A 15805-nucleotide genomic window follows, 5' to 3' on the forward strand; every position below is an offset into this window, starting at 1 on the left:
AAGCTTACACAATTTTGATGATCTTTTGATTGTTCTAATAAGAATATTAAACTAATATCATATTACACTAATATCACACTAATTTTGGATTTTTTCTTACAATCAACACAGCTATTATTATTATTATTATTATTATTATTATTATTTATATAGCACCATCAATGTACATGGTGCTGTACAGAGTAAAACAGTAAATAGCAAGACCCTGCCGCATAGGCTTACAATCTACCTTTGTGTTTCTTTGAGAGTACAGATTAAAGCATTTATGCGGTTTGATGGTTGGTGCAAATCAACTACCAGTCAATGGGATTGTTTGTGGGTTTGGGGTTGTTTAAACCATGTCTGGGTTTGGATGCAACCAGCGAATGGAGCAGTTGTAGGTTAGGAAAGGCTTGCACAGCGTGTGTCCTCACAGTTGCCATTAAATGGCGCTGCTGGTGCAAACCAGGACTATGGATTCAATAAGTGGCCTTGGGGAACTTTCTGTGCGTCTCTAGCTATAATATATATTTATATTTGTGTTATACCATTTAAATTGGCATGGCTTGCCCTCACAGATTCAGGGCATTTGTAATGTGGTAACATGCTAATAATTATGTTAGAAATCTGTAGCCCTTACCAGAGCTCTCCACCCCTGCTTCACAGAACTAAATAATTATTTTCCTTTGCGGAGGGAATGATTGTTAGTCTGTAATCTTCTAGAAAATTGTAATAATATTAGGGGTGGATTAACTATAGAACCCTGGGCCAGAGATGCCTCCCAATGGGAGTGTCTATAACTCACTCCAGGATTCTGTTTTACTGAATGATTTTACTGGAAAAATTGAAATGTTAATTGTTTGATGTTTCCATGCACACGTCTCTATACTGGAACCAATCTAGATGTGCAGCCAACTCACTACAGTTCTTTTTATAACATTTCCTCCTGCAGATCAGAGAATCACACATTTTAATGGTGCCCCAATTACGGGGGGGGGGGGATATCTCAGCGGATAGGGAAGTAACATGATGGGGTGAACATTTCTAGTCTTCAGTGCAAAATGCTACTTTTCTGTGTATAGGAAAGTGTCCCTTCGCCACCCCATGAGAAAGCCTCCAAATATGTGAATGCCAGCTACAGTTTAATGCAGTGCATTTCAAGAAAATCTGGACCATATGACTCTGCTGTATATGTAGATAGATTCTAATTTCTATACTCACACAGTTAGTAAAGCCCCCAAAGCCATTAAATCCAGCCCCCTATGTATTAAGAAGCCCTTAATATGTGAGCAAAAAAGACAATTGTTTTAAAATGATAAGCAGAGAAAATCCAGGGACAGCTATTTCCTTCCCAGCTCCTGATAAGGTCACATTTAGCTTTCCCCCCTAATCACATTCCTGATTTGTTGCACTATTTACCAGAGGGTGGGTGCGAAAAGAGAGAGGGCGCTAAATGATGAGTTTTGAGAATGGAAAAGGATGGCATTTGAAACTCCCTCTAGGTCATATTTGCTCAGTCTTATATATCTCATTTAACACATTCAGATTGGCTAAACAACTTGTGAATGAGTAAATTGCCAGAAGGTTAGAGTTATTTATTGCAGTGGGTGATATCACAAATTCTGTTCTTGACCCTTCGGGGAAGAAAATAATTACCTCAATAACTATGTAAGGTTTCTGGGCCTATGGCAAAAGATTGGTTAGTAAATAATACATTTCTGTTCAGGATTTCTCTGCTAGTCACATGCCAATGTGATGCCTCAGGTATAAAGACATCAGCCCACTAACACCGCCAACTCTTAGTTGTCCACATTGTAGTTGTATGTTCATCCCAATAAAAAGGGTGTTGATTAATGTTTGTAGAAAGGTGTGGAACTGTTTCCTAGAGCCTCTCTGCTTTTAACAAGCATCTCTTTTTTCAGGCTGAATTAGGGTGACCATATTTTGGAAACCAAAAAGGAGGACAACATAGCTGGCCCAAAAGGGGGGGGGGGTGCCCACCAACATTTCCAGCCCCCAAGGAGGGTGTCTAGCCCCAAGGGGGCGTGCCCACCCAAACATAGACTTGGTCGCATGTGTGATTTTACAGTACACAATTAAGACAGATCTGTTCTACACAACGTCTTAATGTTAAAAGCACTGAAATAAAAAACAAGTGAGACATTCAATATATCTGAAATTAACTTCACTCACTGCTACTTTTGTAGCTTTTGCTGTACTTTGAAGCTTTTGCTATATCTGTGTGATACAGGCTGTTTCTACACCTGCCTTTTCCCCCCGGGATCATCCCTGTGTATTCAAATGACACACAGGGGATCCTGGGAGCAGGCAGGCAGGGACGATCCCTCCATTTGCCTGAGATAATCCTTAGGTGTAGAAAGGGCCACATTCTTCCCTTCTGTCAAATATCTTTTCTGACTGCAAATCCTTCACTGGATAACCATAGTCTCACCTTTCCCAACATTTAACACCTTTCTCCCAACACCTTTCTCATATCCATACTCACTGATTCAGCATACTGCTACCACTGAACAAATGAAGCAGCTGACAAGTGCAGAAAAATCTAGTAGAACAAGCTGGTAACCTAGTATGCAAGCATTAAGAAACCTTTTCATCCTCAATTGGTGTGGGTGGGGGCCCAGCCGGGCAGGCCTTACGAGCCTATGGAAACTGCACAAATCGGCCACTCATTAGCATGGCTGGAAGGATAGCTTTGCATGCACAGTTATTGTCCCAGCCATGCTAATGGTATAGGCAAACTGTGTACATTTCCAAGGCCCGAAAAACATGCAGCCTGCTCCCCCCAGAAATTTTCCTAAGATTTCAAAATTCCCCCCAGAGCTCCCCCCAAGTGCTCGAAAACCCAGAGATTTCCAAGGAAAACCAGCGAATTGGTCACCCTGCACTTAATGACCCTTTCAAAGGGAATAGAGTTAAGGGTTGCTGTCATATTGATGAATGAAAATAGATAACACAATCTCCCCCAAAGTTAAATTCACTTCCACTGATATCAATAGGAGTCCTAAGCACATGTTTAATTCTGTTCACCAGGAATACGTGGGTCAACCACTTTTAATTTTGGCTAGCTCGTATCCATAGTCAGTGTGAGGTGAGACACCAGAGGTATACCCGTAAGCTGCATGCAAACAGTATAATATCAGAGCATTTTGTTGACCCCAAAACGTGGTATTCACATTCTTTAAAGACGTTATTTAAAAGACATATTATTATGACAATATATAGCTCTAATTTTTAAAATGTCCTGTGCATTTCTTAACCATCTCTCAGTGTATTGTTTTCTATTCACTATTGTCCAAGAATTCTGTACAACCTCTTTGAAACAAGGTATCTTGTTCATACATAGATGTATATTTTGTAATTGCTCTATGGCAGGGCCAACTTATGGCCCACCAAATGTTTTTGCCTACAATTCCCATATGCTACAATACCTATGCTGGCTACGGCTGATGGGAGTTCTAGGCCAAAATACCCGGAGAACCACAAGTTGCCCACTTCTGTATTATTTATTTATTTACAGTATTTATGTACCAGAATTTCGGAGTGGTGGACAAAATAAAATAGAATAAAAACAATAAAAACACAGTAGAAGCACATATTTAAAAAGGAAACCCAGGAGCTGTCTTCACAGCACTGGGCTGGCACTGCCTCCCTCCAAAACCCCATGGTTTTCCTCTCCCAGGGTGGCATCAGGTAACCCTGACTCCGAGGAGGAAGTGTGGGGTTTCTGGTGGCCATCTGGGTCCCGGTGGAAGGTGACAATTGCTGGTCGCCTTCCACCAGGGATGTACCCCAGATTGGCCCTGGATTGGTCTGACTTTGCTCCCATTGAAAAAGTTGGGGTAAGTTCCCGACCTTTTCAACATGCAGCTTTGCTGGCAACCCTCGGGGTAGGTGCGAAGCCACATCTGCATCATATAACTGACGCAGCACAAATCCACAGCCACTGTGGGGCTTTCCCTGCGTACAGACATCCCCCCAGAGTAGGCAACCTGGTGTCCTCCAGATGTTTTGGACTACATCTACCATAAGCCCCAGGTAGCCTTGCCAATGATCCAAAATATCTAGAGGGCACCAAGTTGCCTACTTCTGATGAACATAATGAGGTAATGCAAGTAGCTTTTTTCCCTCCACTTCATATTAAACCATAGCCTAATTTAAAACACATAACATGCTCTTTTCAATTATATCTTTGTTTATGCCTTATTCCTAAAAGAAAAAAAGAAAAAAAAGATTGCAACCAACTTCTCCTTAATAGTTACTAACTCATTTAATGTAGCCATTTATGCTATCCCACAATGCCTTCCTCACCACCATAATGCCATTCTGTAACTGAAGGAGGTTTTGAGTTTTTCCTCCCAATTCCTAGCAACCAAAATGTTCGTGATCTTCAATTAAAGCTTTAAATGTACCATGTAATGAGTCAGTAAAACATCCAATGAGGGTTATCTTGGAGTGCGCATGCACCCACTCATATTAGTAATTATTGTAATAATCTTTGCCCATACTGGGCAAAACCATTACATATGAAAATGTCTCTCACATTTTGTAGATATGCTATCTGTTACATTGCATCTGTGAAGGCCAATTCAGACAAGCAAGCTATCACATGATGCTCACCAAATGATGAACATGCATGTGGAAAGAGATCTATAGAGAAATGTCTAACTCAAAAAGCATTATTTTCTTTGCAACGTTTCCCTTTAAAGATGATTAGCCTCAGCTATAAACCATGCCCTCTGAGCCAAGTCCAAATGAATCGCAGCCTAGATATATGACGTTGCCTGGCAGCCTTATATGATTTTATAACAACCATAAAAGAAGGACACCATGTGTAAATTAATACATATTGAGGAAGAATGTATTGCAGTTTTAAAATGATAAGACACTTTAGGAAAAAAAGAAAGGAAAGGAACCTCTCATGCAAGCACTTGAGTCATTACTGACTCCTAGAGGGACGCCTGCTTTCGCTGACGTTTTCTTGGCAGACTTTGTAGCGGGGTGGTTTGCCCTTGCCTTCCCCAGTCGTGTTTCCCTTTCCCCCAGCTAGCTGGGTACTCATTTTACCGACCTCGGGAGGATGGAAGGCTGAGTCGACCTGAGCCGGCTGCCTGACAACCAGCTTCCGCTGGGATCGAACTCAGGCCGTGGGGAGAGTTTCGGCTGCAGGAACTGCCGCTTACCACTCTGCGCCACATGAGGCTCTTAAGACATTTTAAAACATGTATATTGTTTTATGACCATCATTTTTAGTTAGATTGTTCTGGTTTTAATGAAAACATGGCAATCAATAAACAAAATTAACGAAGAGTCTTGTGGCACCTTAACACCAGCATGTTCATTCTGGCATAAGATTTTGTTGTTTGAAGCCATTTCACGTCAATGTCTTTTCATCCAATACCTCCCATTGAAGATGCACTTCTAGCCTTCTGTTTAAGTTCTTCTCTGTTAAGGACATTGGGGGTGTTCAGAGGATTGCAGCAAGAGAAGAACCAATCATGGCTGCTCCCCACTGCCTCCACACATGAGTGCCATTTGCATTTCCCCACACTGTAGAGTTGGTTGATGTGTCATCTGAACTCAGCACACAGAGTGGCAGGGCAGGCTTCGTACCCAACCTACAACCTTGACAGCACATCATGAATTGTGGGGTGGGTATAATGCTCCCCCTATGCTATATGCCAGGTTCAGATGTCATGCTAACCCATGTTGCAGCGTGGGGAATAGTGCATATGGGGGCTGGGGCTGGCATGTGCAGGAGGAGCAGCTACGATGGCTACTTTCCCGCTGCGATCATTAAAACACAGTCATTGGATCTTGTTGGGAACTTCTATGTATTCAACTCCCAAAACACTCACACTCATACTTTTGTGGTGTGGAGACAACAAAAGAAACAATAAAAGGACCAGAAATGTGGGACAGAAGAAAAATTAAAGGAAGGAAAAAAGGAAGAAAAGAAAAAGCAGGGGGGAAATTAACATACACAACACCAGATGGCTTTGTGGGTTCATCATGACAGCAGCACCATGGAAATCTTATCCATTAATTTGTGGTTTCTTCCTTCATGAAAATACCTTTAAGACAATGAGCGTCTTCAGACAAGTGTTTTATTGCACGCTCACGTCTGGTCACTCATGGAACTTCATGGGTCATTTTGATGATGCATCAATCTTCCTGCGCGTCTCCCGCTTTCTTCTGACAACGCTACAAAATAAGACCCAGAAAATCTGTTTCTTCTTGGCTCTGACGATAATTAGCGTCATTTCCTGCTGTGCGCAGAAGAAACTGTGCTATAAAATTGCCCACTGAATGGGCCATGTGGTCGCTACTTGCTTCCTCTTTCTTCCCTGTATGAAGACAGAGGAAGCTGCGTGTCCTTGTTGTGGGAGAGAAGCAGGAGGCAAAGCACTCAGAAGTAAATGCTATCGAGTTCAATAGGGCTTACTCCCAGGCAGGTAGATATAGGATTGAAAGTGTTAAATACCAGTGCATGTGTGTCTGAGAAAGCTATGGTCCAAATAAATAAATAAGTAGGGTTCCTAGATACATGTACATGAATTTTTAAAGACAAGTGCATGCTGACCACTCTTTGATGCAGAAAACACCAGTGGAAAATGTATTGATCAGACTTGCAATGTAGAGTTGTATTTAGTGGAAATTACTTATTATATGTTTATCATTAATTAACTATATCTCCTGTAAAACAGAAATGTGCACAAAAACAGAATATACTAAGACTTTTAAGAGCAGGTACTAAGCTCATTTCCTGCCCCCCCCCTTTCCATTTTAGTCATTTGAAAGAGTGTTGGTCGAGAACAAGCTTCATGGTCTTTCACCGGCCCTTTCTGAAGCCATCCAGAGCATTTCTCGCTGGGAACTGGTCCAAGCTGCCTTGCCACATGTACTTCACTGCACGGCCACTCTGCTGTCAAATCGGAACAAGTTAGGTTAGTGTGCATGTTAGGTTTTTTTTTAAAAAAAATGTATTGATAGACATTATGCTACAAATATGATCTATGGTTCTCAAAGACTGGGTTCAGAGGACACGATAACCAGCGCTGGGTTAAATAGTCAACGGTGGGTTAAATAGTCAACAGTTGGTTATTGTGTCATCTGCTGGGACTTTTTCACACCACGGTGGGTTATTCGGCTGAAATAACCAATGCAAATCATCAACACTGTGCAGAGTTTATTATTTGAACAACTGTTGGTTATTGTGTTATGTGTCGGGCACCGTTGAGTATTTCGTTGCACACAGTTGGTTGGCAAGGGTGACCAAAGTGGCAGCTGCTGCTCTAGTCCAGCCAGCAGAACTTGCAATGGCTGAAGGGATACCATTGGGAGGACTGGGGGAGAGAGGGCAGGTGATGCATCAGTCAAACACACCATTGACTAATAGTCAACTTGCCGCTGGCCTTAATCCACACCGCTCCCTCGATAAACAACCATGGGGTTGATTATTAAACCACCATTGACTATTGTGTTGTCCGAACTCAGCCAAAGTGTGCGTTGAGCTCCCCTAAGGTAGTGCAAGCAGTTGCTAGTGGATGTGTGGAATCTCCCTTACCCTTTTTCTGCTCAACTTGTGGTTGGACCAAAAAGCAGAACACACCCTCTTCTCAGTCTCTGAAGCTCCTGCCATGGGCTATGTGCTTTGAGGATATGCAGAAGTTTGTAATAGTCTCCCATTTATTCCCCCTTTTTATTGAAAGAGAAAAAGCTGTTTCTAGATAGATAATTGCAAGTGGTGAAGCAGGGTGGGAATGAGATGTGAGAAAAGGGATCCCAGAACCTTTCCTTACCTTTCATCTGCCCTTTCCCTCCCCTGTGGGCTTCCCCCCTTCCCCATCTGGAAAGGTATTAGTTGATTCATTTAGCATTATTGGGTTTGATTCATTTGGCATTATTGTATCATAACTTTATGAGACATGATCATCACTCTCCACTGATGTTCACTGCCCAATTTGGACAGCTGATGTGATCTGCATGTCGAAACAGGCTGCTACATGAAAGCTGTGACTATTGGTCTCTGTTATCTGATGCTCCCATTAGCACCATTAGGAAGGAAGGGGAATGTTAATTAGAAAGACTTGCTTTAACCAAGCTGTAAACTCTCTGTGATTTTCAGCTGCTGAATATATGTAGAAAGAAGAAATACTAAACTTTTTTTAGTACTGTTTAAAGTTTGTTTAGCATCCAGCTGTACTGGGTACTGTAGACAGAAATGCTGGGGTCCTTATCCAGGGGCCTTCCAGTCTGCGTTTTCATTTACACTTTCAAACGGCAGTGGTATACTCCAGCAGTAAGGTCAGCAAGAAATCATTTAACTTCTGCACTGTTTATACACTATTAAATTTACTCACCATGGTGTGGTCAGTACAGAAGTGAAGCACTTTTACTACTAAAGTGACTGCTGCTGGAGTAAACTACTGCTATTTGATAGTAGGTGATTATCCTAAGATGGACCAGACACCGGAGAAAAGAAAGGATGGGGCATAATGAGGAATACAGGATAGTAAAGAGAAAATGTGGCTAGCAGACTTTGAGGGCAATGTGGTGGTTTAGAAAAGCCTCTGTGGAAGAACCGGTACTTAATTATGATGAAGGAAAGATTAAAAAAACGAATAGCAGGAGAGTCAATTATCATAGGAACAGCAGGATGGAAGGCACAGAATGGGAAAAGAGGGCCTATGACATATGAACTTGCCTGGGAGGGGCCATACTTCAGTGTGATAGCACACATGCATTGGAGGCAGAAGGCCCCAGGTTTCATCCCAGGCACCTCCAGGTAGGGCTAAGGAAAGTCTCCTGCCTGAAAGCCTGGAGAACCACTGCCAGTCATTATTATTATTATTATTTATTTATTTATTTATTTATTTAGCACCATCAATGTACATGGTGCTGTACAGATTACACAGTCAGTGACAACAATACTGGGTTAGGTGGAACAGGTGTCTGACTCAGTGTAACGCAGCTTCGCATGTGGATGTGTCTATCATCTTGAAAACAAGTATGGAGTGCCACATTCAAGTAGGTTCAGGATCTTCAAAGGATGCAGTCAGGCACAGAAATTAGTATGTCAAATGCCTGACAAAACAAAGAGAGGCTTATAATTATTTTGTTATGTACTTCTTCCAACTTCATTAGTAATGCGGTTAGATTTCAAATGAGGCAGCAGTTGATCGTGGTAAGAATGTTGAGAGGATGGAAAGAATTCTCAGGAAAGGGATTGTAATGTTTCGCCATGCCACAACACACTTCTGGGTTAGTAGGATGCTGCCATTACCCTCTTTCCCCTTCAATCCTGGGTACAGGGAACTACCACCACCCAGCTACAAGTTAGATGTCTGCCTCGGGTGTGGCTTCCCATCACCATGGGCAGGCAACCTGCTATCCCCTGACTTCCCCATCAGCACAAGTAGGTAAGCACAGGTAAATAGGCCTAAGCGACTAGGCAGGTGGAGAGAGAAGCCTGACTAGGAATCTCCAGACACTCATACTAAAACCACAGGTCTAACCTGAAAGAAGATACTTATTAAACAAATGTAATAAGAGATGAGAAGGGAAAATGGTGTGGGTCACTTGAAAATAGACAAAATAAAAAGCGGGAGGGTTGCAACAAGGACAGCATCTTTGGGTGATCAGAGGGGCCAAGGAATAAAGAACCATATCCTATTTTTATTATGTTTGGTTGTGGGGATAGTTAAGGTTGACCATCCAACTGACCCCCAATCAGAGGAGTAGCTTGTAAGCAGGAAGAAAAGTCACCAAATCTTGAGCGACAAGAAGCAACGGTTAACCAAACTGAACACCATACAAGTCCATTGCCTCAGCCTGGAGGAGAATGTTTAAACTTTTAATTTAATTATGCCTATTTTTGAGTCATGCCCTTAGAAACGATGTGCGACTATGATGAAGATGGTTCATGAAATTATCAACCAAACGCAGCCCACCATCCATTTGTGTTCCATCATGTGCTAGACAGTCCCAAAGTGGGCAGCAAATATGGGAATTTCATATCCACTAGTCTGATGGTCTGTGCTTGGCTTTGTGGTTTACGAGTTGTCTGGGTCTTCATCTCTTGGTTCAAAGAGCTGCAGCCAGATTGTTGACTGGGGCTGGTTACAAGGAGCATACAACTCCGCTGTTAAAACAGCTCCACTGGCTTCCAGTCTGTTTCCGGGCACAATTCAAAGTGCTGGTTATGACCTATAAAGCTCTATATGGCTCGGGTCCAGGTTATTTGAAAGACCATATTCTCCCTTATGAGCCTGCCCGTACTTTTGAGATTTTCTGGGGAAGCCCTTCTTTCAGTCCCACCATCTTCACAGGCGCGCTTGGTGGGAACATGGGACAGGGCCTTCTTGGCGGCTGCTCCAGTGCTCTGGAACTCTCTTCCCGGGGAAGCTAGACTGGCTCCCTCCTTGATGGGCTTTCAGAAGCAGGCAAAAATGTCTTTGCTCCGGCAGGCCTTTGGCAAATAATCTGGGCCTCCGTCTCTGCTAAGGTCTTTTAACATTGTCATGTATTTTAAATGTTTAATGTTTTAATATTGTAATATATTTAATATAGTTTAAATTTTTGTATATTTCTTTTCATAGGTTTTATGTTTTAAATTTTGTAAGGCCACCTTGAGGCCCAATATTGGGCAAAAGGCAGGATATTATTTTTATTAATAATAATATTAATATTAATAATAATAATATTTATTTATATAGCACCATCAGTGTACATGGTGCTGTACAGAGTAAAACAGTAAATAGCAAGACTCTGCCGCATAGGCTTACAATCTAATAAAATCATAGTAAAACAATAAGGAGGGGAAGAGATTGCAAGCAGGTACAGGGTAGGGTAAGCAGGCACAGGGTAGGGTAAAACTAACAGTAGAAAGTAACAGTAGAAGTCTGCACAACATCAAGTTTTAAAAGCTTTAGGAAAAAGAAAAGTTTTTAGTTGAGCTTTAAAAGCTGCGGTTGAACTTGTAGTTCTCAAATGTTCTGGAAGAGCGTTCCAGGCATAAGGGGCAGCAGAAGAGAATGGACGAAGCCGAGCAAGGGAAGTAGAGGCCTTTGGGCAGGCGAGAAACATGGCATCAGAGGAGCGAAGAGCACGAGCGGGGCAATAGTGTGAGATGAGAGAGGAGAGATAGGAAGGAGCTAGACCGTGAAAAGCTTTGAAGGTTAACAGGAGAAAAGGTGTACATCTCAAGGTGTACTATATGATCAAGGATCCATACTGCTTTATTGTATTTTTTTCCATCTAGGACATCAGGACAAACTTGGAGTTGCAGAAACAAAGCTCCTTCACACTCTCCACTGGATGTTGCTGGAAGCTCCTCAAGACTGCAGTAATGACCGCTTTGGAGGAGGAGGAGGAGGAGGAGGAGGAGGAGGAGGAGGAGACAGGGGGTCTAGCTGGAGGGGGAGCAGCAGTGCTTTTATCCACCAGATTGAAAACCAGGGATCCCCAGGGCATCCAAGGCGTGACAGCACCAATGAAGAAGAAGAGAACAACAGAAGGAAATTCTTTCAGAATTCCATGGCCACTGTGGAGCTCTTTGTGTTCTTGTTTGCTCCTCTGGTTCATAGGATTAAAGTGAGTGCTTCAAGTAAAGTAAGTAGAGAAGAAGTTGTGAAGGGGAGGATATGCCTTGGTACCAGACTCTTCTAAATTTAGAAGACCTACAGAATCTTCTAAATTGTTACAGTAGTGCTTAATAGATTTTGCATGTGGCATGCAAGGAAATCTCAGTCTTGTTCTTTTCACGTCATTTGTGTAACTCAACTGCATTTATCAGGAAGCTTGTGTGTGTGTGGATGTTGTGGTGGTGGTGGTTGTATTGGGCTGCATTTTGATGTAAAATATTTAAGCACAGTTGACCAAAGTTGTACAATTAAATATATCTTGGGTAATAATGTTGCCCACTTTTCCCCTCAAAGGGTTTGTTTGTTTTCAACAGCTGCCTTAGAGGCAGAAAGTCTACAGCTTTTATCTTTGTCCTCTTGATTTTCTGCCTGCTGTGCAGCTGTTAAATGCACAAAACCACTTTCAAGAAAAAAGACGGCAGCCATCTTGGGCCTGTGGTCTTATTTTCCACTGGTGTTGTTTCTTGAAATTCATCCAAAACCCAGTGGTGACTACTACCCCTGGTTTTACCCTTCACTCATGACCCTGGCTGTGCTTAGTTTCCCCTCAGGTTCATCTGTATTACACACATATAGACATACAAACTCAATTCAGATCCTGGGATGGGTAACATGTGCCCTTCCAAATGTTGTTGAAGTGCAACTCCCATCATCCCTCACCACTGTTTATGCTGGATGGGGATGTTGGGAGTTGCAGTCCACTAACTTCTGGTTTAAATTTGGCTGGATGCAAAAACAAGATTAATTATGCCTCCTTTGACCCCTCTCATTGTACTTGAGTTTGGATGAAGAGCAGTAAAAGGATGAATCCCCCCGTCCCGCCACCCCATACACATAGATATGGTGGAGATCCTAACCTGATTACAGGTACAAAACCAGGGAGCTAGAGTGTACAGAAGAAGGACATTCTGAATCAGCTTTGGGAACAAAGAACTCTGGGCACCATTTTTGCATGGTACCCACAGGCTTGTCATGTCAGGTGAACCCAAGTGGCAGGGGTTGTTTGAGGGTTAGACAACCCTCAAATAACCCTAAAACAAGCCATGGGTCATTTGAGGGTTGTCTAACCCTCAAACAACCCTTACTGTCTGGGTTCACACAACATGAAAAGCTGTGGCAGGCTGGGTGCCTGCAAGCACCATGCAAAAATAGCATCTATGGCTGCCTGGCACAACATGACAGCCTCATGGGTAAATGAAGCCATGGTGAGCTGTCGTGTCGCGTGAACCAGATCAGTGTCAACACTCGCCTCCATTAGACCATTCCAACAAATCCAGATATGTTGCCATCTCTTTATGTCTTTTCAGGAATCAGATCTGACTTTTCGTCTGGCCAGTGGCCTGGTTATTTGGCAGCCAATGTGGGAACACCGGCAACCTGAAGTTACTGCCTTTACTGCACTGGTTAAACCCATCAGGAATATAATCACAGGTGTGTGATTGTGCTATAAATGCAAAAGGGGAAACCTTTTTCTTCCATGTAAAATTGCCATTTGAGTTCCTTCTGTTATGATTGCTGGATCAATGGACATTTCAGGTTGTTTGAGGGGTTGGCAGAAGAGAGGTAGAGGAATGAGATAAGAAGAGAGAGCTTCTTTCACTTGCTCCACCTAATTCCAGAAACTGTTTCAGGAAGTATATAAAAGTCCCCATACTTCCTGAAAGCATTTGGGGCACCAAAAATGAGTGAAGGACAGAGAAGCAAGACAGAGGCTATGTCTAGACCTCCTGGTGTTCCGGGAGGGGTGGGGGAGGATCTCATGATTTTCTGATTGCGAGATCCACCACCACTCAGTGCACATGCGGCCGTGCGACATCCTGGGCACCACACCTGTCGCGGTGGCCATTTTTTTAAAGAAAGTAGAGCTGGAGCGCTCCAGCGAAAATAAAAAGGTAAAAAAACCCCACTGTTCCCGCTCCCCATCCCCAATGGGTACGGAGCGCCTGAGGAGCTCCATGCCTGGTTTTGTCCCAGCTCCTCACGTTTACTCATGAGGAGCCGGGACAAAACCAGGGTGGCTGACTGCGGGAAAAGTTGGGATTAAGGCTGTCCCGGCTATCCTGGGGAAAGGGAGGGATCATCTCTCCCTGCCCCCGGGATTCCCTGTGTGTCATGTGGACGCACAGGGATGATCCCAGGGCAATCCCTGAGATAACCCCTTGTGTAGACATGCCCAGAGAGGAAATAGGCTCTAGATGGGTGTTTTTGTTTGTTTGTTTGTGCTGAGTACAGTAATAAAACATGCAAGATAAAGGATTTGGGTTTTGCACCACTGCATCACCAGGAGATGCTGTATCCCTGATCTTCTGAGGCTGTTAACAAGGAGAGAAGTGAATTCTGATTATAGGGATGTATTGGAGAAATTTGCATATTTAAAAAATCACCAGCATATATAACTGGATACTATACGGAGGGCTATGACTATCTGCCATTACACATCAGATGTGGAGTTTCATTCCTGGAGCTTAACAGGGATAGAAGGATTGGCATGAATTTAATATTGGATTGGCATGAAGATTGGATTGGATTGGATGGCATGAATATAATATTACTATAGACTTTGATAGAGTGAAAAATTACATTCTAAAAATAATTCAGTTGGGGGATGGACTAGATAGGACAGTGGCATCACTTGACTCTCAATGGTATGGGAGCCACTGTGACATGGCTGCTCCAATAACTTTTTAAGAAAGTAGATCATGGTGCAAATCCTACATTGCTGGTACAGTTAAGCCTTCTCATGCTGCAAGGCCAGGCGAAGACATTTTTGCTGCAGTTACAAAATGCTCCACCCTCTAATTCCACATACAGAAGCTAACTGGGTGGGCAGTCGAATTTTACTTCAATGCTAGCTACCTCCACTGCACCAGAGGGCAGCAGGCTAGCTTAGAACACACAGCTCTGTCCCCCAACTCCTTCACCCCACTGCCTGCCCTCATGTCTGCTGCCCCAGCACTTGTCACATGAGGCAGCTGCCTCAATCTGCCTAAAGATAGAGCTGGCCGTGTGATGCTGAAATACGACATAACTATGCTGTCATTCTCTACCCATGACTGTATCCTGCAAGCATTTTTGGTGGAAGAGCAGCTGATGTTGTAATAAAATTTCAGAGGTATTCTCTTGCAGTCTAGCTTTTACCAAAGGACAGATATTAGCATCTTAAGAAGGGAACCAATTCTTTATTTTGGATTTAACACTAATGAGGTTCAGAGGCTCCAACTACACTAATGCCAACAGCCAAATTAACAGCCACCACAAAGGGCTACTTCTTCATTAGGAGGGAGAAAGCCCTTAACTCTCAACTCACCAACAGTACTTTGTGAATTGTTTACCACCGTAACATGTGATTTGGACTTCAGATTCTGTGAATGAGGTTTCTCTAGAACACGTAGGTGTATTAATTAAAGATGATAGCTAGTTTCATAGGTGTGATTTTAAGAGGGGTTTTGTTTGTTTGTTTTTCACATTAAAATGTATGCGCCATTTTCTAGCCCAAAGACCATTTCAACGCCACTACAGTTTGCACAGCTTAAGTACTAAAAAGGTATTTAATTTTCCAGCAAAGAGAAGTTCTCCGATCAAAAACCAGACTCTGACATGTGAATCTCCCAATCTGGATGCTGGGCGTACAGAGGTAATAACTAAGGCTAGACAATTTCACGGGAAGCAATGAGGAGGGAGGGATGAGCTGAGAGAACCGGACTAGGAAAATGTTACTTAGGATGTTTCCAGCTGGAGGGTTCCTGGCACTACTAATCAGAAAGACATTGTGCAGCTATTCCACAGGGCAATGGCATAATAAAAACCCTCGTCTAGAGGCACCCTTCATAAAACAACAACAAAAGCCCCACTGGACTAGGAAACATTGGTGCCTTTTTTGTTATTTACTTTATAGCTACCGCAGTCTCTGCCATTTCAAAGAATGGGGTGTGCCATGAGTTTGAACGGTGCAGTCATCATGGACTAATGCCCCCCCCCCCAATTTTAACTAGGGTTTTGCTTTATTTGAGTAGAGAATTTTCACCTCCCAGTTCTTCATTTTACAAAGAATGTAACAGAGATGTGAAGCAATGAAAAAAGAAGCCAAGTTTCCAGCATGGTGGATGCAAGGCTGAGTTCCCTAAGTTCACCGCTGTACCATTGAAGTAGAACGTTATAGCCGA

General features: G+C 42.9%; 1 protein-coding gene across 1 annotated transcript in view; it reads left to right on the forward strand.

Annotated features, from left to right (window-relative positions):
- Positions 1-15805, forward strand: part of UNC80 (unc-80 homolog, NALCN channel complex subunit) — a 186252-nt gene that overhangs the window by 20257 nt on the left and 150190 nt on the right. The window contains exons 3-6 of the mRNA XM_063116088.1: positions 6788-6944; positions 11261-11592; positions 12950-13073; positions 15203-15276. Of these exons, the coding sequence (XP_062972158.1) occupies positions 6788-6944; positions 11261-11592; positions 12950-13073; positions 15203-15276 (687 nt within the window). The remainder of the gene's footprint in view (positions 1-6787; positions 6945-11260; positions 11593-12949; positions 13074-15202; positions 15277-15805) is intronic.

This window comes from Elgaria multicarinata, chromosome 2, assembly GCF_023053635.1.
Source record: "Elgaria multicarinata webbii isolate HBS135686 ecotype San Diego chromosome 2, rElgMul1.1.pri, whole genome shotgun sequence".
Classification (NCBI taxonomy): Eukaryota; Metazoa; Chordata; class Lepidosauria; order Squamata; family Anguidae; genus Elgaria; species Elgaria multicarinata.